The sequence below is a fragment of the Serinus canaria genome, chromosome 8 (genome assembly GCF_022539315.1).
Source record: "Serinus canaria isolate serCan28SL12 chromosome 8, serCan2020, whole genome shotgun sequence".
Classification (NCBI taxonomy): Eukaryota; Metazoa; Chordata; class Aves; order Passeriformes; family Fringillidae; genus Serinus; species Serinus canaria.
In genome coordinates this window covers 22925772-22950167 of record NC_066322.1, presented here as the reverse complement: position 1 = coordinate 22950167, position 24396 = coordinate 22925772, and the positions used below count along the sequence as shown (strand labels likewise).

Genomic DNA, 24396 nt, shown 5'->3' with positions numbered 1-24396 from the left:
TAGCAGTGAAAGTAAGTAGATAGAGAAACATCACATGTTACTGAGGGCTGTGATTTATCCCAGAACAGCTCAGGTTTTTCATTTGTACTTTGGTTGGGAGGGTTGTTTGGTTTTTGGGTTTTTTTCCTTTTTTTCTCTATTTCAAGAACCTATGTAAAGACCTTCTTGAAAGTTGTAAAGAAACTCAGATATGTTGTCTCAGGTGAATAATTTCTTCCCTTCTTCCCTGTTCCTTTTAAGAATTTTGATCAGGGAAGCATGATACTGCTCTGCCAATGTAGTTGTGACTCTTCTGTATCGTACTTGAATTGCTGATGTGCCTGATAATTCTGTTTATTGTAAATTTTCACTATCTGCTTGGTATGGGTTTATCTGCAGTCTCTTGAATCCTCCTAGAGTATTTAAAACCAAAATTGACTTCAAGAGTGCATGCCTTTATACTATCTAAATTCCTTTGGAACTCTTGGGTGAATGGTAACAGTGAGCACTCCTGAAAGTAAATTTTGTTGTTTCTTTGCAAAAATTGCTTCAGTCCAAAGCTGCTTCTGAGGCTCTTTTCCACAGAGAAACACTCCTGTGTATGCAGGTTTTCCCAGTGTTCTCTGTAAATAAACTAAGATGCACAAACAGCTTAAGATGCAAAAAGTACACAAAAGTAAAAGGCCACAGTACAAAAAAAAATTCTTGACCTTTTCAGCTTACTGACAGGTTTCCACTGCTTTTGATATGTTTGAAGAAAATATTGATTCCTCCGGCAATATGCTCCTCCAAATTCTTCGTAGCTGTCAAAAATATTAACTGTATTTCTGAAGCATTTACTGTTTCTCCTTTTGGACACATTTCCCAATTCTGAAGTTTGCTTTATAGAACTGTTCCAGGATGTTTTTTAAGTCTCTGGTGATGTAGTGTTCTTTTGTAACATTTTAAAAACTTCTCATGATACTTGCATTCTGTCTTTTACCTGCTGCTTTTATTGCCAGCATCTTCATTGTCACTAATCTCCCCTTGCTGAAATTACAGGGTTAGATATTTTCCTGGCTGTGAGGTTTTTTTCCTTTCGTTTGTGTAATTTCAGTGCATTGATGCTCCTGTTGTGGAAGGTGCTTCAGCACCTGTGTCATTCCCACTTTATTTGACCCTTAAGATTTCTGTAATGCATCACACAGGTCCCTTGTCTGCATGACCTCTTTTGATCAGATGTTGTATTGATCCCTGGATGTCTTTTTACTGATTTCTGTGAGGTTTCTATTGTTTGTAAAATCAGACATTTCAGTTCACTGTCCTCTTTTGGTTTTAAGATTTCTACATTTGCATTTATCTGCTGGCTTATTGTTGTGTTTTGCTTAAAACTTTTTGTCGAGTTCTTATTCCATACTTGTCTGGATCATTATTATGCAGTTCTACCTCTTTTGGAAAGTCAGTGTTTGATTTAATTCCTAGTAGATGAATCATCCTGCTCTCTCTGTTTTAAATATTTGTTGGCTTTCCCCAAGTCTGTACTGCAGTCTTCTAAATTTTTATGAATAATGTGGCATTTTTATGTGATCACTTTTCAGAGCCAAATTGCATCTGTTTAGTATAAAGATTTTTTCCCTTCTCATAGTGACTTAATTTTAGAACTCTTTGACAGTTTATATTGTTTAAAGGAATTTAATTTCAGGAAGTGTTTTGAATCCATGCATAGACTTTTTACTATCATAAGTGTTTGAAATGTTAAGTTTTGTATCAGTGCTCTGCACAGGTTTCAGTTGTGTGCATGTTTTTGGATAAATGGGAGGCTGTTTTGTAAAACAAACCATTGAATACTTAGAAAAAAACCTATGTTTATACTGAAATTGATTCTTTCCTTTTGCATCCTTCCTCTAGCTTTCTTTGCTAAAAATCCTTTTTTTTTTTTCATGATCTTCTGTAGCAGGCAACAACAATCTTTTCTGAAGGAAAAACCTCCTAATTTCATCTCTACTGTAAATGTATTTGGCACTTGAATTTTTCCCATGGGAACAAATTAAAGTAGCATTCACAGGTGTATGTGGAGAGTGTGGTTTTGTCTGTGACTGTTAGTGTACTTGATTTATATTTCATTATTTATTTTTAATCTCCCAGATTACTCGGAACTATTTCTTTGATAATCAGCAAGGTAACTGGGTGGGATCTTAAAGCTGGAATCTTGGAAATGCACTAATACTGACCTTGTGAATTTGTAACTTTTCAAAATGAACCAGTGTTCTAATATGAGCAGCTCTGAGCATTTCAGATGTTCTTTGAAAAAAAGAAAAAAAAAATTTCATCCTTTTCTTTATGGAGTATGGTGGGTTGACCTTGGTTGGATGGATGACAGGTGCCCACCAAGCTGCTTCCCTCCTCAGCAGGATGGCTGGGAGAAAAAAAATGCAAAAATTGTGTGGGTCAAGATTAAAGCAGTTTATTAAAAACAAAGGATGTGTGGGGAAGCAAAGGAGGACAAAAGATGTATTCTCTGCTTCCCATCAGCAGGAGATCTCCAGGCACTTCCTGGGGAGCAGGGCTTGGGTACAGTGAGCAATTGCTCCTGAAGACAAATATTGTAACAAGAAATGCCCTCCTCCTTCTTTCTCAGCTTTTACTGCTGAGCAGATGCTGTGTGTTGGGAAATATCCCTGGAGTCAGCTGTCCTGGCTGTCCTCTGAGATCCTGCCCAGCCCCACTGACTGGTGAGGAGGCAGCCTTGGTGCTGGGTCAGCCCTGCTCAGCAGCAGCCAAAACACTGGGCTGGTGTCAGCACCTCTCTGCCTACCAGGGCACAGTGCAGCACTGCCAGGGCAGCTGGGACTGAGTTTAACTCCACCTCAGCCACACCCAGTTCATGGGAAAGTGCTACAGTATATTGCTAAAACTTGAAATTTTGGCCAGCACTCTTCAGTTATCTTTTCTCACAGTTGCAAGTATATTAGAATTATATTTTCTTAAGTGAACTCTAACCCTCTGTACAAGGAAATAACATAATCCAGCCTGTCCAAGATATGGGAAGTCTTAAAGGTTACAGCATATAACCTTTCTAAATCTCTACAGCTAAAAAGCTGAACAGTGGCTGCACACACCTGTTGTATTGCATTGTCCAGGCAGACACATGCACACATCTGTCAGCAGCTGGCCCAGCTGCTGCTTTGGTGCATTTCTCAGCTTTTAGCACATTGGTAAATATTTTCTCCTCCCTGAGCCTTGTATAAATCTTTTGGAGCCTTTGCCAGGCATTATATGGCAATGAGTGACCTGTATGGCATGCTGACATTACTGCCTGCCTGGAGACAGTCCAGGGAAAAGCACTGAAGGAGAACCATGTGAGTTGGACAGGAGGAATTGGCATTTGAGGTTACACATTTCTAATGGAGTTAGGTGTGTGTGTCAAATCTAAGAATGATGGGATATGGGCTCTTTCTGCAGTTAACTGTTTATAATGGAAAAACTATCAAGACTTGATATGGGATCAGAGTTTGTGGAGCTGAGTCTCTGTAGTTTCATAACCTTTACATCATGAAATTGTATCTTTCTGTAAGTGTAACCTTGTTCCTTTAACTGTATATTACTTACAAGGTCAAGGTTGAGATGTTGAAGCAATGATCTGTTTTTTTTCTTGCTGTTGCTTCTCTGTTGCAACTGTTGAATTTGATTCTCTTGCAGTGTGGCTAGTTATATTTTCCCTGCTTAATATATACAAAAGGCTTAAGAAAATATTCTAAATTACAACTTTTTTATATAAAAATGTTCATTTTTTTTCTAATAAGGTATGAATTAAGCCTGAAGAAAATAAAATATTTTTGTGCCTTGATCCTTATATTTATATATCCTCTGCTCTTATGAGAAATACTTAGGGCTATCCAGCACATTTTCTTAAGTTTTTTGTTGAAAGCATAGAAATCTTATCTTGTATAACAAATAATTTGATTAAATAAACAACTTTGTTTTTTAAGCCTTCATAGATTTTCAGCTTTTATATCTTTAGCTATTGCAGCCCTGTTGTTATCTGTACTTTGCTTTGGGAAGGTTACCTGATGCCCAATGTATTGTTATCCATTGTTATCCAAGATGTTAACACGGAAGGGGATAGACTTTCATAGTTCTTGACTGTGAGTTTTATGTCTTAAATTTCGTAATTTTGATTTGTATTTCCCCACTGTGCCACCCCCAGCCTCTAGGTATTTTTGTGTGCATGGTGAGAGAAGCCCAGAACTGAGTAGGTTGATTGGAGTTTATAGCTGATCTAGCTAGAGGGGTTGGCATTTTCCTGCTGTGTGGCATTTACCTTGGATGTAACTCACAACTGCAAGTTTATCTAATACAGCATCTGAATTATTCCAGAATGTTGTTATTTTGTGGTCTACTGTATTCTTCTACACAAGTATTAAAGAGCAGAACTGTTTTTTTTTCCCCACATGTGTAGCTTATCTTTGTGGTGGTCATGATTTTTAGTTTTGTGTTACCACCTGCATAATATTACTACTGCAATTAGTACTTGCGTATTTTATTTTTAAAATTAATATATTTTCTTTATAGGTTGGATCCTTTTCACAGTAACTACTGTATTTGAAGTAAATGTGAGAAATTGTGTTTTCAGTTAGTTTCAGTTCATGTATTTTTGTTCTGATGACTCTTGATCATTCTTACTAGTGAAGTCACCTGTGAGGAGGTTAATACTGCAGTTGTAATTAAAGTTTCAATAATTTAATTTAGCTGGAGAAAACAATTTTGAAGCAAGACTAATAGCATTTTAATCACTTTAGACAACTAAGAGGTCTGAGAGTAAAATGTTGGATATTTTAAAAGAAATTAATTGAAAAAGCATCTTGGTGTGGGCTCTAGGTGGCAGAATTGTCTCACATTCCTGAAGTTCACAGCAGTGAGACTTGAATAGCAAATTGAAGAAGTGGAGGTGTGCCAGGCTCAGAGCAAGTGGTGTCCTCATCAGTGCTTCAGGTGGAGCAGGAGGCTGGCTTTGGAGGGGCTGTGCACAAATGTCACAGTACAGCCTGAGTGCCCAAACTCCCGTTTATGCAGGACTGGCTTCCTTAGTAAAACTAGGAGAATTAATTTATTGCTGCCAGGCACTACTGCAAACAATTTGAATGTAGCATTTAAAGGAAAGATGGGCCAGATTTTAAAAATAGTATTTACATTGAGCAGCAATAAATCTTGTTTTGTCTTTATGTGCTTTGAATTCGACCAAAAAATCTGTAGAATAAAGCATTATATTTCCTGAAAGAATATTTGGGTCAACTAAAAAGTAATTCCTTAAACACTACTCTAACATAGTTATTGAAAAATTATGTATTTCCATATGCTGCATTCATAGGAGAAATAAACTAGGATTATGTATCAAGGGGATTGGGATTTTTGAGATTTTATGCTGTGCTGTATCTTCAGGCTGTTACAGTGTTGCTGCTGTTTCACACTTCTGAATTAACATTTCAAATTAAATGTTTCAGTTGTCTTTCATATAATATTCTTGCTATAAAAATTTAGTGGAGATAACACAGAACAAGTGAAAATTGCACATTTTACTAAACACATAGTCCACAAATATACAGGGAGCTCTACAGGGAGCATAGTCTACAGCTATACAAAGAGCAGATATTCTCACAGCTATGTTTTCAGTTCAGCTTTAGTGCTACACAGTTAATTTACTGAGTGGGACACAAAGAAATGCCCAGATTAATTTATTGTCAAAGGAGTGTCTGATTTTTATTTTTTTCCCCTAACAGTTAGTAACAAGTTCAATTTTTATCAACTTTTTTTATAGGCTCCCTAATCTGAAGCTTGATAGAGTCATCACGTGCTCTTAGTTGCTTAGCAATATAAATTCCAGTAGTGTAATGTGAATTTCTTAAACTACCATTGTCCTGGAAGCAGGATTACAAGCACCTATTTATCCAGGTGGTTAATCTAGACTCTCCTGCTGTGTGTCCCAGCATGGCTTGTCCAGCTCCAAAGTGTGCAGAGAGCAGTTTGAGGGGTACCACGAGTCCCTGCAGTTGGGAATTAGAGCAGGGAGGAGAGAAAATCAACTTCAGACTTGGTGAACAGTTTGCACACTGAAGATACATATTCTGAAGGCATAGGAGAGTGATGCCTTAAATGATTTTTTTACTTTTTGATTTGAATGTAAGATTTAAATACGTGCTTTAATTTTAGATGTGCAAAATATTTTCTTTTAAATATACAGTTTATCACTTCGTGTTCCTGATGAGCAGTGTTAATTTCTGCTGTACTTTCATGAGGCCATCTCAATGCTGTTTTCATTTTTCTTGTCATGCCATATATAGGAATTACTGAGAATGTGTGATAGGAATATTGCCTTTTTGGCACAGCATCATGCCTTTCAGTCTGCCAGTGGCTGTTAAGGATTTAGCAGTATGTCTCAGCATATCAAGCAAACGTGTAAAGAAATGTAGTTGGGGCTCAATTCGTCCTTCTCCAGCCCTACTCTAAGTCTGGACAATGTTTACAGCATTCTGCAGCTCTTGATTTTCCTGGGATGCATGTCCAAGAAATCCTTACTGTCAGTTCAAGTAAGAATTTTTTTGAATTTATATGGTTTTTCTTAGGCTCCTCTTTTTCTGCAGTGAAACACCAGAGTGTAAATCTGATGAAAAATTGATTGCAACTTAGCTATAGGAAAGTTTTGAAGCACTGTAAGCCATATTGTGTAACAGGGTATATATACTTCTACTCTTACAGGTTAGATTTTAAGGTTTTATTTTTGTCAGATGAGTGAGGTGAAGTATACTTGTCTTCAATTTTTTTTCCCTCTAGAATTGTTTTCAATGCAGCTGAAACCAATGTTTATCCTTGATGATCACTATTGGAAAAATATTTGTTTATTTTTGTTAGCATGATGAAGCTGCTGTAGTGGCTAGGAGTCTTTGTTAATGAGACTTAGGGTTATGGTGGGCTACAGAAATTCAAGACTGCAATTTTTAAGAAATAAATTGTGATATATTGTGATGGAAGTATTTTTATTACAAAAGAAATTTAGTTAGTGATGTGGCTGCATGAAACTTTCCTCATCAGAGCAGTCTGATCTGACTGGCCCTGGGATTTCTCCACAAACATTGGCATTAAATCACCACCAGTGAGAGTTACTTGAGTTGATGTGTGTTAGTTGCTGTGTTGGCAAGGGATAGAGCATCTGTGCAGAGAAACAAATATTTTGATGTTTGGGTTTTTTTCCCTCTTCTTTTCTGCTCTGTCCCTCAGACCAGAAGTTTATGGTAGTAAAAGTGTTGCACTGGGTTTCACTAAGTTTAACTAAATCTAGGGCAGAAGCTAATGGATATTCATATTCTGATCTCTGAAGGGATGAACAATGAAAGCTTAGCAGTCTTCAACTCTGCAGGGCTTTACAAATCAGCAGGTACATGCAGTGCACTTGCTGCTCAATCATTTTTCTGTCACAGTAATATAATCCCATATCCCTGACCAAGCTAGTGACCAGCAAGAAGATGATGTTAGTTTGAGTGCTTGTTAAAACAGTGCTGGTTTTCTCCCCTTCCAGTCATTAGTTGTGGCCCTGGGGGACTTGCATTTTCCTGCTGTGGAAAAAAACATCAGCAAGAACACTTCTGATTCCATGCTTATTAGTGGCTTGTTTTCAGCAGATGGGAGAAACAACCTTGTGTTTCTGAGTTTGGTCCAGGATGTGCAATTTAAGGCTATTAAAGTCCCATGTGTTTAAAGGCCTTGGAAAAGTTCATAATTTGAAGTTGCAACTCCCTTCAAGACTATATTAACTGTAGGTTTTATAGATAAAATACAGATGTGAATGTTGGTTGTAACTTCCTTGTGCCTGGGAGATTTGGCTTCTGCAGGGACAGTCACTCTTAAAACATTGCTCCTCTTGTTAATTAGCTCCTCCTTGTGAGTTTCTGAGATGGAGTAGCCTTGTTTCCCAGAGACAGTGTGTGATAAAGCACAGCAATGACAAGGATTTTGATTGATATGATGCCCAGGCCACAGACTGGGAGAAATCTGAATTTGCAGTAAAAGCTTGTAGTTTAGACTTGAAGTGTCCTTTTATAGTTGATATATGCATGGCTTGCAGCTCTTGAAAGTTTTTTTCCCTGGGATTTTTCTGACTGAAAAGAACTTTAAATACAGTTTTGTGTGAGTTCTTTCAGACTTTGTCAAAAGAACTGGGTTTGCTCAGGGGATGGCTTTGCCTTCATAAGTGGTTTCTGGTGGTTTTCCAGTTCCTGCCCTTAGTGGCTTGCTGTGGATTGACAAGATGTTCACTGAGGTCAAGTGAGCAGGCTTAGGGAAGCTTTGCAGTACAACTGTCTAAGTGATTTCTACAAAATTCACCCCAGAAGTCTTTGTTTTGTAATTCATGTGTTTGTTTCATAATGCCAGTGGTGTTAACACTGCTTCAGTGTTAACATACAATACTCTGGAACAGTTAGCATTTTGTGAGTACTTTATATTATTCTGAACCACTCAAAAAAAAACCCCAAAAACTGTTTTCCCTAATTGATAAAAAGGTTTCGTTTACTGATGAATCATTACTGAAAATTGACATTAGTAAGAGACATTGTGTATTAACTCTATACCTTACAGGTTACAAGTGCTTTGAGATGAGTTTGGTTTACCTTGTGACATAATGAAGCCAGTTAGGTTTAGCAGGTGTGGGCCTTAAAGAATAGGGGGTAGCAATGATGCCTTAAAACCCTGTTAATGTTTGGATCCTGTCACAGAAAAGGGGTCAGAAATGAACTATTTGAAAAATTGGTGTACCAGTTTTGGGTTTTGGTGAAATGTAAGTTAACCAAGTGGTGTCTTCACCTGGATGGTTATATGAAATGCACATGGTCAGTAAGGTTCACAGGTACCTGATATCTTTTTCAGAACTTTGCCAAGAATATTTTTGCAATTCTTCAATCAGTTAAAGCCAGAGAAGAAGGCCGAGCACCTGAGCAAAGACCTGCACCAAACACAGCACCAACGGTAAGAGCAGTGTGTGCCTGGACACGAGGGCTGGGACACCACAAGGGAGAGTACACTGTCTTGGCACTGTTACATACACAATTTGTTTTGGTTTTCTTCCCAAAAATGCACATTTTCAAGCATAACTTCACAGCTATTCTTTGATTTTAGTTGCATTTATTGGTATTTAAAGAGTTGAATATATTAGTTTAATTAGTTCAATATGCTCTTGTTACTGAGAGATGAATCTGCTAGTGCCAGCTTCTGCATCTATCAAGCATTAGCCACATGCTTCATCTATTTGCAAAAAGTGTATTCCATGAGAGTGCTGCCATTTCAAATGAAATGTTTTGCTGCTTTTCTGACAGATAGGGTAGCAAATGTTTAAGAATCTGGAGCATGACTCATGAGTGGGAACAGCTTGAACCATCTTTCTTTTGCTTGTGATAAATCAGGACAGACTTAGAGCTGTATTGTTTACTTCTGCCCAGGTATTAGACAGGATTTGTTTAGAAGTGTTCTGTTTACTATTGTGTTCTATTAAACTTAATATATCTTTGAACATGGTGGTAGTCTGCTCTGAAAACTGTTTAATTGTACTGTGTTTTGTTGTTGCTGCTACTGCAGTTAACAAAGAACTAGATTTAAATAGCAAGATGAATTCCAACATGTAAATATTTGCTTTGTGTTGAATTTCTTAAATTGTGCATGGCGTTATTCAAATGTCCCACTCAGAACAAGTGTGAATACATAACTAAGCCATCCACAAAAAGGATTGAATTGAAGTTGAGTGTGCCTCTAGATTGGTGCTTTTGAAAAACTTTTTCCCACAATGCCTTTTTTTTTTCCCCTCAAAATTTGTTTTTATTTATTTTATTTAGCAAAATTTCATCTTAATCAGGCTGACAAGAGAAATTTTGTGTGGCTGAAGCCCTAATCATGAATTGTCAGTTAATGGTTTTTTTCCTCACTAATTCTTTAAGTATAACAAAAACTCAGTAGAGATTTTAATAATGTAGTTTGTTACTGTTTGTTATTTCAGTTTTGCCTCAGGTTATTCTCTTTGCATTCAGTACTAAACTGTTTCTGTAAGACTGTAAGTGGATATTGAATAGAAACATCAGAAGTTTTTGCATTGAAACTCCTATGAAAAGAAACTGCTTTTATACTCTTGAATAGTTCTAAGTAACTCTTCATGAAATTCAAAAACCATCAGATACTTTTTAGTATGTTTTACAAATGTTGTTTAACCTGTTTTAGGATCCCACTTTACGAAATAAGCAACCTATTCCAGCTGCCTACAACAGATATGATCAGGAAAGATTTAAAGGCAAAGAGGGTAAGTTAATTGCAATGCTTTTTTCAAAACTAAAAAAGAAGTAATTGAGAATTGAAACTGACCAGTCACCAAGTTCATATTAGGGGAATTTCCCTGCTGGTATTTCACAAACCTATGAAAAGACAAAAAAAGAGCTGTAACTATGCCTAAAGATAGCTTTCCAAGTAATAAAATCCAGAAGTATTATTTTGTAGAAATTATTTCTGCCTCTTGGGAAGCAAACTGAAAGCTTAAAACCAGAACTTCTGGGGGGGGGGGGGGGGGGGAGGTGGGGAGAATAAATAGTTTGGGGAGGGTCCTATGCAATTACTGAAAAATCACAAGTGCAAATGGATAACTGTCAGGTGCATAACATGTAATAGGTTCTCTCTCCTCAAACAATCATAGTTACTCTAAAAGTTGCCTCCAGTAATTCCAAGTAAATATTATCTAGTTGTATCTATTTAAATTAAAAAAGAAACTGGGAACAGCAGTGCAAAACACAAGCACTCTCCTGCAGAGCAGATGGAAACAATCTACAATATTGAAGAAATCTCACCAGTCTTAAAAGATGGTGAACATTGAACTTGAGTGATGATTTGTCTTTCTAATGCAATTTTTCCCCTGTCCCCATTGCTTTTTTTATCTTGTTTTTAGCACAAGTTCAGTTACTTCACTTTCGTGTCTTGCTGTGGTTTTATTTTGCAATCTTGTGTTTGTTGTGCTTGGATGGTTTTGTGCTTCTTGCAGAAGGTCGTGCAAATTTTGTTACATTTCTGAATTGCTTCTTCCTCCTGTGTGATTCTGAGAATATGGTGTTGGAGTTTCACTTGGTGCTGAAAAGGGATTGACTGGACTGCAGCAATTTTTCCAGTTGAAAGATTCTTTTCTGATGAGGCCATATTCTACCTGCCTAAAAAAAAAAAACTCACTGTCACACTCCATTCCAGAGAGTGTTTTTCTGCCTTAACTTTCTGGTTACTTATATTTGGTGTAGTCACACAAAGTTAATTTTGTATTTCAGGTTTCTAGGGATATTTAAAGAAATACATAGGTTAAGAATATCAAGTTAGCTAAGTGTAGGCTAGCACTGGAAATAAAAATGAGGTGTTGGAAAGAAGGTATTTTAAACATGAGGTTGACTTATGAAAGGTATTGGTACATCACTTAGGAAGTTACAGAGAATTAGTAAATAACATCTGGATTTCTTGGGAGAGGACCTAGTGACATTGGAGATCTTCTTTGGCTTCAAATTAGCTGCAGAAAACAGCAAAGATCTCATTTACTTCTAGGGTATTCTATTGTAAAAATATTACCTTTTAAATTGTAGTCGAACTGGAGCTCTGAGTACAGATGGTTTTCCTGTCATAATTAGGCATTAATGCACAGATCATGTCATTTGCTTAAAACTGAATGATGCACATCACGTGCAGCTCTGTCACAAGTTAACTCATTCCTTATGGGATTTTTAATTTAGTTGTGCTCAAAATGAAGCCATGGCTCCCAAATACTCAGTGTAGAAGTGAAGCTACAAGTCATCAATAACAATAAATAAGGGGTTTCTTTTTCATTAAACTGTTTTTTACAATAAGTCGAGTAAGAACTTGGAATTACATTTTTTTATGGTTGCAGTATTGGGACTTGAGGAAAAGAATTCTGGAGGAAAAGAAAGATAATTAAGTTCAAAGGGTAATAACTTGCAGTCTTTATGCCACTGTATCCAGGTTTATTTGGTGATGGTGGATAACACCTATGATAAAGCTGAATCTTGGAGATTTCTTCCATTCTGAAGGGTTTCCACACCTTGCCCTCTCTGACTGCCTGTGTTGGCTACAAACAGTGGAAGGCAGGATAGTGTGGTACTTAGAACAATGGGCACAGTGCTGGGCTTGGCTAAAGAGTGAACCAAAGCCCAAGGACAATGTCTCTAGGCTGTGTTCTTTGTGTCTCCCCTGTTTGCTCTTTCCTCAGAGGTATTGAAAACCTAGCAAGGGTTCACAGTAGTCCTCTTCTAGTTGCAGCAGGATTGTGGCACCTTGCCTATATTCAGTTTTGTATGATACTATAGTATTTAAAGTTTAGGCAGCAAAGAGGTGAACTGTTTTTCTTTGAGTATTTTTGGGCTTTAATAGAGTTTTTCCATTAGCTGTCTTGTCCTTAGCATAAGAAATTCAAAGCTTGTAGAGCTAGGAGAGTAAATTTAGGAATTGTAACATACATTAAGTAAACTGTTGAGTTGCAGCCAAATTTCTCTGCTTCTTGAGGTGGATCATTATTTCTGATGCAATGTATCAGGATGCCTCTCTGGTAGACTAACTTAAAATTTTCCTGCCAGATGGGCCATGCTTTGCTGCTAGAGTGGTTTTAGAGTCAGTGTGAGGGGGTGGTGACTGTGCTGCTCTTGAAGAGCAAACAGTGAGTTCCAGGTGCACTCAGTGGAACTGCTCAGCAGCCCAGGGTCAGGGCTTGGTCACCTTTTGTCCAGGGGAGCCTTGTTCCTGCAGCTTTGGTCTGGCAGGACAGAGAAACCTTTCCTTTGACATCCGTCAAGTTCTGTGATGCGTTAGAACGTGGTTTGCAGTGGGAATTGCACATCCTGGATGTTTCCACATGGAAAGTGAAGAATACATTGCCTGACAGTGCGCCCATCCTGCCCAGCTGCTCAAATGTTTTGGAGGTGAGGAGGTGAAAGTGGCTTGCAGTCACCTTCCCTGGGTGCTGTTTCTTTGCTGTTGCTTTGGTTTCTTCCATGCTGGCAGTTAGTGATGGTATTTTCTCTTCAACAGCACAGAGCTACACCTGTGCTAAACTTCCTCTTTTTACCTTGCTAGTCCTCTTCCTTTCCTTTGTATTACTTGAGTGATTTTTTTTTTGCACTTTATTAATGAGCATCTTTAAAACTGGAGGAATTTTTCCAAACTGCAGTTTGTCGTGCCTTCTTGAGCAACATAATTTTAATATCTTGTTCAGGATTTAAAAATCCTATGCTCAAATGCCATTTGATACTTTAGGAGCTTATTTTGTGTTCTCTCTTGTGTGCCTTAATGTTTGATATTTAAATGCACATTATTTATATACATGTTTTGGATGTTATTCTGTCTTTTCTCTCCATTTTATTGGGTGGCTTTACCTCAGAAGATTTTTTTCAATGTTTGCTCTGTAATTTCCAAGAGTGCAGTAGTGCTGGCAGGGCAGTCTTGCAGATGTAACATTTTTGTGACCCACATCTCTCAGTATGGATGGCAAAGTCAAGTTTCCCTGTGCAGCTCCAAGGTCTTTAAGGCTTATTCCAAGAGTGTTCCTGTTGGTCTCCAAGTTGCAACATAGTAGCAGCTATTTGTTACTACTCCCCCCACAAAAGCAAAACAAAAAATCCTCAAAACCTCCAGCAATATTCAGTCCTACTTAGGGTAAATCAGAGAGTCTTGCTGTGTGATTTCAGCCCATAATGGTGAAAAGAATATTCCTGACTGTGTTCAAATGTTTCCTTCAGGAAAGTTTGCTATTGACTTCGTGCTATTGTCATCTTATATTTTATTTATAACTGGATTTTATTTATATTATATTTATATTTTATTTATTTACTGGATTTTCAGACACAGCTTCCATTTTCCAGAAGTTTGTCAGTCCTAAGTGCTAAGCCCAGGGAACAGAGGACTGTGAAATTATTATATTTGAGGTGACTCTGGACCATAACAGATTGTTTCTCATATACATTGTTAAGACATTATAAGACATTTCTCATTATAAGTTATTTTGTTTTAAATTGTGTGATATCCTTTTACACAGGGAGAGTAAAGTTGGTAGCAAGAGATAAAAGGTTCTGAAGTTTTACTGGTCAGACTAGGTTTGACCGGTTAAAGTTTAATTTATTGCATTCACTTTAAGATTCATATGATTCTTTTTTTTTCCCTAACAGAAGTATGTGCAAGAGATGCACATTTGGAAAAAGAATGTGATCTTTGTGTATTTTCTGCCTTGGTGTGACCAACTAGTTTAAAAACTTCTAGCACTGCACATTCACTTCTGTGCTGGAAAATACACATAAATTGCTTTTACAACACACAAAAATTGCTGTGAGAAACTGAAGATGGTGGTGTTAATTACTGGTAAGATTATTACAGAGCTGTTATATATGAACTGTACAGAGAATTTGTAAAGTAATCAGTGTAGCTTGGAAATTCAGATGTGAAGCTTACTGGTTAGGATACAGTACTGTAAAGGAGTACTCAGTAAACTCTCATTCAGAGTGACATTTGGTGTCAGGGATTAAATTACTGGGGCTGTGAAGTGGGGTAGTGAATCATTTCCAGGCAGTATGCAGAGTGTTGCTATCTGGGGCTTGAAGAGTATACAGCTGAAAAAAGAAGTGGTTATTCAGTCTTATTCATCCACAATTCAAACCAAGGCTTTAACTTGAGCTCTTCAGTGTCTGAGACATGCTGCTTTGTTCTGTTTTTCTTTCCCTTGACTTCCTTCCAGAAATTGCTGAGTCTTTTTCAAGCTTTTATTCTTTTGGTAATGTATCAGAGCTCAAGTTTGTAGCTGGATTGGATGACTGGAGGTGCAGAAGGTGCAGAATCAAAGTGCAGGGTGACCTAGATGGATGTGGAGCAGTGGCTTTAAGCAATTGCAAGGCACCCTGAGCATTAATATTATATGCAAGGAAACAGAACATTCTCCCAGATGCTCATTCAGAATATCATCAGTCCAAAAAGCTGATGCATTAGGGTGCCTATTTTCATTTCCAGGTCTAATTATTTTAAATAAGGAAAGGCACTCAGACTGATGCATGGGGATGCTAGAAAGGTAACTTGTAATAAACTACACAGGAAATGCTTATGGTTCTTTTACCAGTCTTGGTAAACTGGTACTGAGAAACTGTGACCATAATACGTGCAGTGACTGAAAAAGAAAAAAACCTGTGGTGATAGGTTATGTTTTTAAGGCATTAGAGTTGTTTATTCAGTTCTAGTTACTGTGTTTACATCTCAAGATGTAGTTTTAAGGCGTGTTGATGTTGGTGTTTTTAACAATGCATATATTTCTAAAATTGATTCTATTTGGCAGACAAAAGGCTGCAGTATAGTTTTTCATGACAAAATTATTGTGGGGCTTTGCTTGCTTTCTTTAGTCCTTAGTGTTAGACCTGTGATTGAAGCATTTAATATGGACTGCTCTTTGCCTAAAGGAAATGTGTGTCACAACTTTGTAGTAATCATATTGAAAATTCCCAGTGTATACAAGACCCTCAATAAGTTTTTTAATAGTTGTTCTGAATCTAATTCCAAGCTTAAAAACAAGGGTCCAAAGTCTTAGCATCATGGTACCTTTATTTATGAGGCTCTTTTCTCTGAAATACCCTTTTCTTAGTCGATGGTTTATCATTTTAACTGCTTCTATTACCAAGTGAAGCTGGGATTTTGAAGCAGGAGTTATAAACTAATTCTTAGCCAAGTATTACCATGTCAGCTCACTGCTGGTGCATGACTCAGCAGCGCAGGTTGGAGCTGCTTTGGGAGGGGGAGGAGAAGCTTTTGTGTTCCTGGAGGGCGTGGCACAGCGTTTGTGCTGCTGAGTGCTGGGGGCATGGCCCGGGGTCTCTCTCTTCTGCTCCTCTTCCCTGTGGGCCCTGGTTCCTCTTGTGTGCCAGGTCTGCTTTTGAGCAGCTGTGTCAGGGTCAGAGCCTGGCCTTGGAGAATAGCCTGGTCCTTGAATATCTTTTACAGCATTAACCTGGCTGACACCCTCAGCAATTTTTGAAGTGAGAATGAAGCTGGAAGTGTGGAGTCCCTGACCTGGAAACATTTGTTTCCTGCTTTGCCCAGGCTGTGCACAGTGAGTGGAGCTGAGGGTGCTGCTGGATGTGCCCAAACTACTGAGACCTAAAGAAATGGTACAGACATGCCAGGGGCAGGGCTCGTGCTTCTGGCAGTGTTTATTTCTGTAAGAGAAGTGATTGGCTGACAGGTACAATACCACATGGTGTGTGTGAGAGGATTCAATCAATAAAGCTGTGTTCTGACAAATGTGTCACTGCTGTTCCTGCTTCAGGGGGGTTGCTATCCCCCTCAAGAAGCTGGAGATGCTGAACTCTACTGCACCAGTTGCTGGAGAGTTTGAGGCAGGAAGCTGGAGAGCTGGTGGGCAGTGTGGGTGGTGGTTTCTTCTCTGGTCCCACCCTAGTGCAGGCAGCAGAGCATGGGCCCTGCAGTAGCTCTGGTAGAGGCTGCAGTAACTGTTAGCAGGAATGTGGGCGGGTACCTACACTGACCATGTCTTAGATTTGAATTAGTGAACAAAGCTACTGTGCCATCATTTGCTAATTATCAGAACTGTTTTATTTGCTACCTGAGTAGCTTCTAAATAGTACTGGGGCCCCTGTGTAGCTGCTGGGAACATGGATCATGCAGGGAACTGGGGTTTGCTGGAGGCCACAAGTGGCTCTTCAACCAAGTTACTGACTTCTGCTAGAAGGCAGGGTCAGGACAAGGCTGGGAGCAGGAAGCTGATGAGTGCCAGTTTTGTGGTTTGTGCCTCCCGTGGCTCATTAAATGAACCAGGACAGATTTTATGAGAGACTTGAGAAGACTTTTGCAAAGTATGAAACCAGTGGCAGTTGAGCAGAGATTTTTTTTTTCCCTGCCAGGTGCCTCTCTCCCCTTTGATTTAGTTTCTGACTGTGCTGCTGGCTCTGTGGGCCTTTGTTCCCTTTGCACTGCTGATGGAGACAGGGAACAAACATAGAGAGATAATTAGAAAGTCAGGATTTGTGCTGAGAGGAAAGAAGCCACAGCAGGCCAGGCACAACAGAGCATGGTGCTGTGCTGGTCTTCCTATGGGGTATCTGTATTCTTTGCAAAGAATATCTACTAAAATAGTTGGAAATGCTCTGTGTCACAGGCATGAGGAACCCATAATAGGTTAGTCTGGAAAGGACAAAGGCTCTTCTGGTGGTGATGTTCTGAAATTCACAAACAACTGTCAGCCTACATTAGACACCTCTGATTTACATTACTCCAAGTCAGCAAAAACATCCCTTCAACTTAGGGAGCTCTACCAAGTATTCTACAAGGCTCTAGGCACCACCTGAAATATTAACATGCTCCCTGCCCTGCAGCAGTGACCTATATAGTCACAGAGCAGCCTGTTCTACATGGAAGTGTTTGTGCAGTCACATCTTGACCATTCAAGTTCAGTGGTGTGACCTCTGAGCTAAGACTCAAGACTCAAGGCATAGTTATAGCTTGGGGTTGAGGGGAAAGATGGGAATGCCTATCAGTTTCTATAGGGAGGCAGTATCAATTTATATAGGGAGGCTGTATAAATTGACTGCTTTTTTTTTGTTTGTTTTGTTTTTAGTAGGAAGGACTGTATTCATGTGTGTCTGTACCTGCATTTTACTTTCTCAGAATTCTATCTGTAGATCAGAAATGTTAATCTGGCAGAAAGGGAGGGGTAGCCTTGAGGAGTGAAGCTGAGGAAGAGCTGGAACTGAGGGGACTGTAAAACAAAACATGGTCAGTGACATGGGGCGTCTTGACTTGGTAGTGGTGGCAGGTCTGACATAACTGAGGGAGTGAGGGGGAAAAGGTGAAAGCCCAAACTGTTCAATAAATAGATAGCTGTCTCTGTGGTGAGAGGAGTATGATAAGTTCCAAACTCTGCAGTATCTTTTTATAGGCACTGGAGAGTTCTTAAATCTGGGAAACTTTTTGGCCTCCTTTCCTTTGAGTGCCTGATGATCTTCCCCATCTAAGGAAGAAAGGATGAGCAGGCACAGATGCTTCCCACATCATGTGAATTGCTTTCAAGGTTGTCTGGGTTTCAGTTTAAGTTAATTTACTCGTGATGAGAGCAAGAAGCTCTAACAGTTTTGAAAATTCAATATTTTTCTTGGACTTTTTTTAGATTCGGGTAGGAGCCATGCTTTGGTTCTGCCTTATTTCTTTGTCTATCATGATTTTGGGCTGGTGCACAAAATGAAGGGGGTGCAAGAAATGACAAAATATACCAGTTCCAAGTAGCTGTTTCTGCACAGTATCAATTACCTTTACCCAAGTCTAACTGAAATAGCCCAGAATTGCTTAGATCCAGACAAATGCTTGTTTATCATGGTTTGAGTGGTGACTACCATGACATTTGAGGTAGAAATTTTTGGATGGTTGTGTGATGGGATCAGTTGATGGTAGATGCATGAGGCTAGGGAATTTACCAAAGGAAAATGGTTTTCCTTGTGAGTCCTGGTGGCCCTATTCAGGAGCTTACTTTGATCTTAAATCACTGAGAACAGGGGGACAGGGAAGGAGTATTAAAAAGCAAATAGGCTGCTGACAGCAGGTTTAGTCATTGGGCAGTTGCAGGCTTCTGGCACTTAGCATAAATTCCATCTAATTAAAACTAATTAAAAAAACCCACCCCAAGAACGCCCCTTTTTATAACCTTTAGTCTGGTATTGTGCATTTATGCAGATTCTGTCCTCTGTATCATATGACAATGACAGTGTTACTCTTCAGCACTCCAGAAGTGAGTGTATCAAGTAAAATGGCCACACTTTTCTAGTTGGCATGTAAATGGGTTTCTTAGGTGTATTTTTCCATTAATACAGGTTGAGTACATTGCATTATAATGTATTCTGGGAATATGAATGGGGCTTCTCAGTCTTGTAGTGAGGAGAATTTCTGAGACCACATGCGAGTTGTAACGTATTCTCACAAAGATTTAGGTTTATAGCCTTTCTCTGAAGTGCTTCCCATTATTCCATGCAGCAGGAAAAGTACTGTTTATAAGCTACTCAGGTAGCAAATAAACCAATTCTGATAATTAGCAAATAAGGGCATAGTAGCTTTCTGTACTAATTCAAGTATAAGAATGTTAAATGGTTAGGGAAAGCAGCAATATCAAACTGACCTCTGGCTAAAGAAGGCAGATTTCCTAATGACAACCAGGTTTTGTACTGGGAACAGAAGCTAAACCAGCACTCCAGCAGGATGTGTTCTTTGACAAAAGAACTCCAGAGAGATTCAGTCATGTCCATTTAGACAAGACACTGCTGTGTTCACAAGGATTTACAGAAGCTTCTTTCTCTTGGCAGAAACGGAAGGCTTCAAGATTGACACCATGGGCACCTACCACGGGATGACTCTGAAGTCTGTGACGGTGAGTGGGAAGGCTTGGCTCAAATATGTTTTATGGACATGATTGCAAACAGAGATACAATATATGTTTGGAGATAGAGACAGCTTGTCCTCCTGGCCTGGGCTCTGGAAGGTCACTTAGACTAAGTAATAGTTGGTGAAAATTCTTGTCTATGAAAAGGCAAAATGTGTTTTGTTTGGTCTGCATGTTCTGTGCCCCAGGAATTTATTTGTCTGCAGTAGAAAGGTGTGCTGGGAAGGCTTCTTGAGGTGCAGCCTTTTTCTGTTATACTTAGCCAGGTTTTTGCTGACCTTAGGCGTGTCTGGAAAAGACATAAGTGATCATAATCAAAAGTGATAAAACTATACTTAGAAAACTGAAGTATGAACCCAGGTTTTGGAGTGTTGCTCTGTTTCCCACTCTGCATTTAATAAAGTAATTTTTTTTGCTGGTGGAGGACTTAGACCTCAGCATTACTGTTAAAGCTGTCTAGCCTGGTGAGATGGACTTGTATGGCTGTACAATGCTGTCAGTGGGAATTGAAGCTTTCACAGATGAGAAAGAGGGACCCTCAAACAGATTGCCTTTTCTTTCTTTGGCCAATGTTGGTCTGCTTTTGTGCAAGTGGGTTGAATGCTCTCAGATAAATGCTATTTTGATCTGATGACAAGTATGACAGATGCTAGAAAACTGCTGCCCTCATTAAGGTGTTTGCCAGCTGCATACCTGTGTAAATGTGATGAATAGACAGCACTAAATACTCTCCTAAACCATGCACTACTTCCAGTTTGCTCTTCTCATTTGAACATAAAATAGGATCTTAAGGAGAAATTTCAGAAAAACATTCAAAGGTTTTTTTGTTTGATAGAAGTCCTTTCCCAAATCTTTCATTCCCAACTCCTTGTGACTTAGGACAATGTAAAAGAAAATGGAAGGGAATATTTTATGAAAGAATCTACTTAGCAGTAAATAGCGTAATTTCTAGAGGAATTCAGAAATTGATTGGATGAAGAAAAAATAATCTATTATGTCTGAAGGTTTGTTCTCGAACTTTGCATGAATTTTGGGCTGCTTTATGAGGATCTAAAGTAGTGTTGTACCAAACCCAGGTTTCCATGGGATATCATACCTGCTTCAAGGGGTAGGGATTTAAAATGGGTTAATAAATAGGTTCTGGTTAAATTGCTCTGTGGGGAGGAAAAAGAAAGAGGGAAGAGAAAAGCAAGATTATAGTAAAGCAGGAATGTTGAAATGTTTTAAGCTTATAAGTGTAAAATCTGTAAAAGTGAAGGGATGCACATTAACTCTAAAAATTATATGGTTTTTTAAAAATCATAAAATAAGTAAGTTTTTATGTTCTAGGAATCCTACCTCATGCATTGAGCATACTGCCTAGGGTTTTGAGGTTGTTAAACTGTCCTTGTTGGTTTCTTCCATTTAGGAAGAAAATATAATAGATATTAAATGACAAGTAAACCTTTTTTAAACATAAACCAGAATTTTTTGAAATAATTGTTTAAGAGTGCACGACTGCACATAAAGCATCATCTGGTGTCATGAGAAATATTAAAACTCCATCTGTTACTCAGCTTTTGTTTAAGAAAGAACTGGTGAGGGATTTTTGGAGCATTATTTTCCAGACTATTAAAAAGGTGCCCTCAATATTTAGCTCATTCATAAATTCCAGTGACATCCTGGCTTTGTGTTTCAGATGGGGGAGAAATAAATCTGTTAAATATGTTCATCTGTTTTGTCTAAACTTTGTCATAGTGATGGACCACTCAGTTCAAACCTTTAATGTCAGATCATATTTTTTTGGAGAATAGTTAATCTCTTGCCATGAAGCTATAAAACTGTGAAACTTAGCAAGTTTCATATTTTGCTTTTACTCAAGATTTTTTTGTTGTTGTTAGTTTTTATTTTTTTATCCTAGACAAAATTAGAGAGGAAATGGGAAAGGGATTGCTTCCCCTAGGCGTTTAATGGGAAGTACATTATACTCATTGGCTAAATGACAGGAATATGGAGGATAGCATTGGAATTCATTCACCTGCATGATCTCATTGCTGTCCTCATAGTGTTGGTATAATTCCTATAGGAGCTCATCCAGCATTTCAAAGGAATTTAGAGTTCTAGGTAGCTCTTGGTTAGAGGTTCTCTTCAAACTTAAGACCTCTAAATTCCAGATGGATGCTCACGTTTGAAAGCTTCTTTTTTATACCATTGTTCTCCTTGACATGATGGCTCCTCCATTTTTCCTGTGGTGTTTGCTTCCATTAATGTATTTCTGGAGTGTGGTCAGATTCCCTTAAAACTTCCAGTTCTTACCTCCAGTGTAAAGTGATCCACTGTTGGGAGTTGCCCACCTGCTTCTTATACAAAATTTGTGAAAGGTTTTTTTTGGTTTGTGTTATATTCCCTACACTTGCACTCTGCCTTGCTGTAATTCTTTGTAAATGATTTTAATGAAATGTGCAAAATTTGTTTTGTGTTTGTTCTTGCTGAAATGTGAGCTGTCCTAGATGCTTGTTCTTTTTAACAGCAAAACAAAAACTTCTTCATCTTGACTGCTTTCTTTTCATCAGTGATGTTGGAAACTTTCTTAGCTTTCAGAATTGGTGCCAGAGCAGATGGTGGATGGTGGGCTTTTTCTGAAGTAATGTCAGCTAAAATAACTTGTGCTGCTGGCAGTTCTTCCCTGTAACAGGGTTTTTGCTTGATTGGCACACTACCTCTTAGGAAGAACTGACTTATTTATTGAATTTTTATTGTGAAGGCATGATCTCATTATTCTGGACCTGGAATTGTTTATAGCAAGGCATTTTCCTCAGAAAGATTTTTAAAAAATATTTTTTCTTTATTTGAATACCTGTGGCACCTTCTGTTTGCCTGGATTGATGATGTTTTGGAGAATTAGTAAGTAAGCTAGTGGTGGTAGCTCTTGCTGCTGGTTCCCCAGCAGTTCAGGTAGCAAACTATTCAGCATGACTTTGAAAAACCTGCAGGTCTCCCTGCAGGCTTCACTTCCAAGCATAATCCCCTGTGTAGCAGAACAACTTCTGTTTTTTATCCAGGTTTGGTGTTTGAAGTGGATCAATCTTTGGAAGAGAAGTGTGTTTGTATTTCTGTACCACACAGGGTGTGAGGTGATGCTTAAGCTGATATTCTGAAGATTGTTTGTTACTTGTGTAAATTTGACATGTTTGGGGCTTTAGCCTCCTGCTGTTCTGAAGGGTAATGTTAGCTTGGAGGCCAATGTCATCTGCTGGAAGCCTAGAAGGTGGCTCTCACTTTTTACATACAATGAAATGGAGTTTTGGACTATTCATTTCTGTAACTAGGATATGTGGAACATTGCACTGCTAGTGTAGCTCAAGATGGAAAGATCAGAACAGACCAGTTAGCTGCACCTAGGGCAGGATAGGAACAAGTTGCCTGTACTGTGAGCACCTGATAATGCTTGCTGTGAGCACCTGATAAAGCCAAACTCTTCCAAGCTGAGGGCATCCTTTGTATTGACTGTGTGCACTTGCAAATAATATTTGTTTATCCATTACACTAATAGTCATGGTGATGCTGATTTTACTCATCTTTGTGCCTTTATCCTTGGGCTCTCCTGGCTTTAATATGAAAGAAAGAAATAGCATGAAAGGCTGTGGAGTTCTGTAGGGTGATTTCTTCTGAGTTCTGAGTGCCCTGGCTGGTCAGGAGCTGTGATTCAGGATTCAGCTGAAACTTGTGTCCAAGTGAACAAGAACTGCATAGCACTACCATGGGCCCTTGTAGCAATTATTTTGTTTGCTGGAAAAATCTCCTGTTTTCTACTTGGGGTTTCTTTTAGCATTCAGGGCTGCTGAAGCTTGGGAGCTTCTTTTGTCTTTGGTTTTTGCTGCTAGCAGTGGAATGTGTCAGTGATCATCTGCACTCCTAAGCAGGCAGAGCTAGTGTTGGCATCTTCCTCTTCCTGTTCAGTGAACAGGCAGGTGCAAGAGCTGCTGTAGGACTGAGCTGATGGCCTTCCCAGGGAGTCTGCAGCTACACCAGGATGATCAGTACAGCTAGTGAGGACTTCACTGGAGGCACTTCAGTTAGAACAAACTCAAATGCAAATTTCTGTGGTGTATTTAAACTTTGTAAGTAAGAAATTCTATGTAAATTTTCAATGCTTCTGAGTTTTTCCTCCAACCTGACAAAAGTAACATCCCTCTTAGCATTGTATGCTGCCAGGCTTTACAGCAGTCTCTGGGTAAAGTGCCCCGAGTAAACATATGAGAATATCAATAATTAAAGAAAATGCACTACATTTCAGTTACAACAAATACATTTCATAATCCTAGCAGAAACCAAGTAATTAAAAAGGAGTCCCTATGTAAACCACAGTACAAGCAGGTCTAATTTCAGAAGAACTGGGGACTTGTTCAGCACCCCTAAGGTCAACAGCATTTTTCAGTCAGTATCAGATTTGGGCAATTAATTAATCAAAGGATTTTACTGTTATTGCCCTCAAAATCTTTGAGTTGGGTATAACCTCTGTAGTTTTTTTAACTGAGAGTTTGTTTAACCACCTCTAGTGTATCTTTAAAGGAATAGTGTGTAGAATAAACAAACTGAATTATGGCACTGTACAGACTGAGCCACTGGAGAGGAAGTGGTTGGGGCAGAAACAATTAACATGGTGTGTGCATGTGTTTTATATAAAAGACTTAGGAAAATTGATATGCTTCTGTGTGAGGAGGTAAATCCACAGGATCCTGTAATTGATGATGAGGAATTTGTGCTTCAGTGCCAAGAAGCATATGGTGGAGTTGGATTTTGTCTCTCAATGTTCAGATAAATAATGCTTTTAAAAAGAAATAAAAACTTAATACATCTTTAATATTAGAGATGAAAGAGAGATACCATCTTATCCACATCAGCAGTTTTCTGTGTCATGTCCTAATCTCATTAAAATGTTGGGGAACAGTGGGATTGAGGGAGGATTCAGCAAA

General features: G+C 38.7%; 1 protein-coding gene across 1 annotated transcript in view; it reads left to right on the top strand.

Annotated features, from left to right (window-relative positions):
• Positions 1-24396, top strand: part of CDC73 (cell division cycle 73) — a 101583-nt gene that overhangs the window by 11364 nt on the left and 65823 nt on the right. Inside the window, exons 8-10 of the mRNA XM_030226376.2 lie at positions 8875-8973; positions 10213-10291; positions 19365-19429. Coding sequence (XP_030082236.1) covers positions 8875-8973; positions 10213-10291; positions 19365-19429 — 243 coding nt within the window. The remainder of the gene's footprint in view (positions 1-8874; positions 8974-10212; positions 10292-19364; positions 19430-24396) is intronic.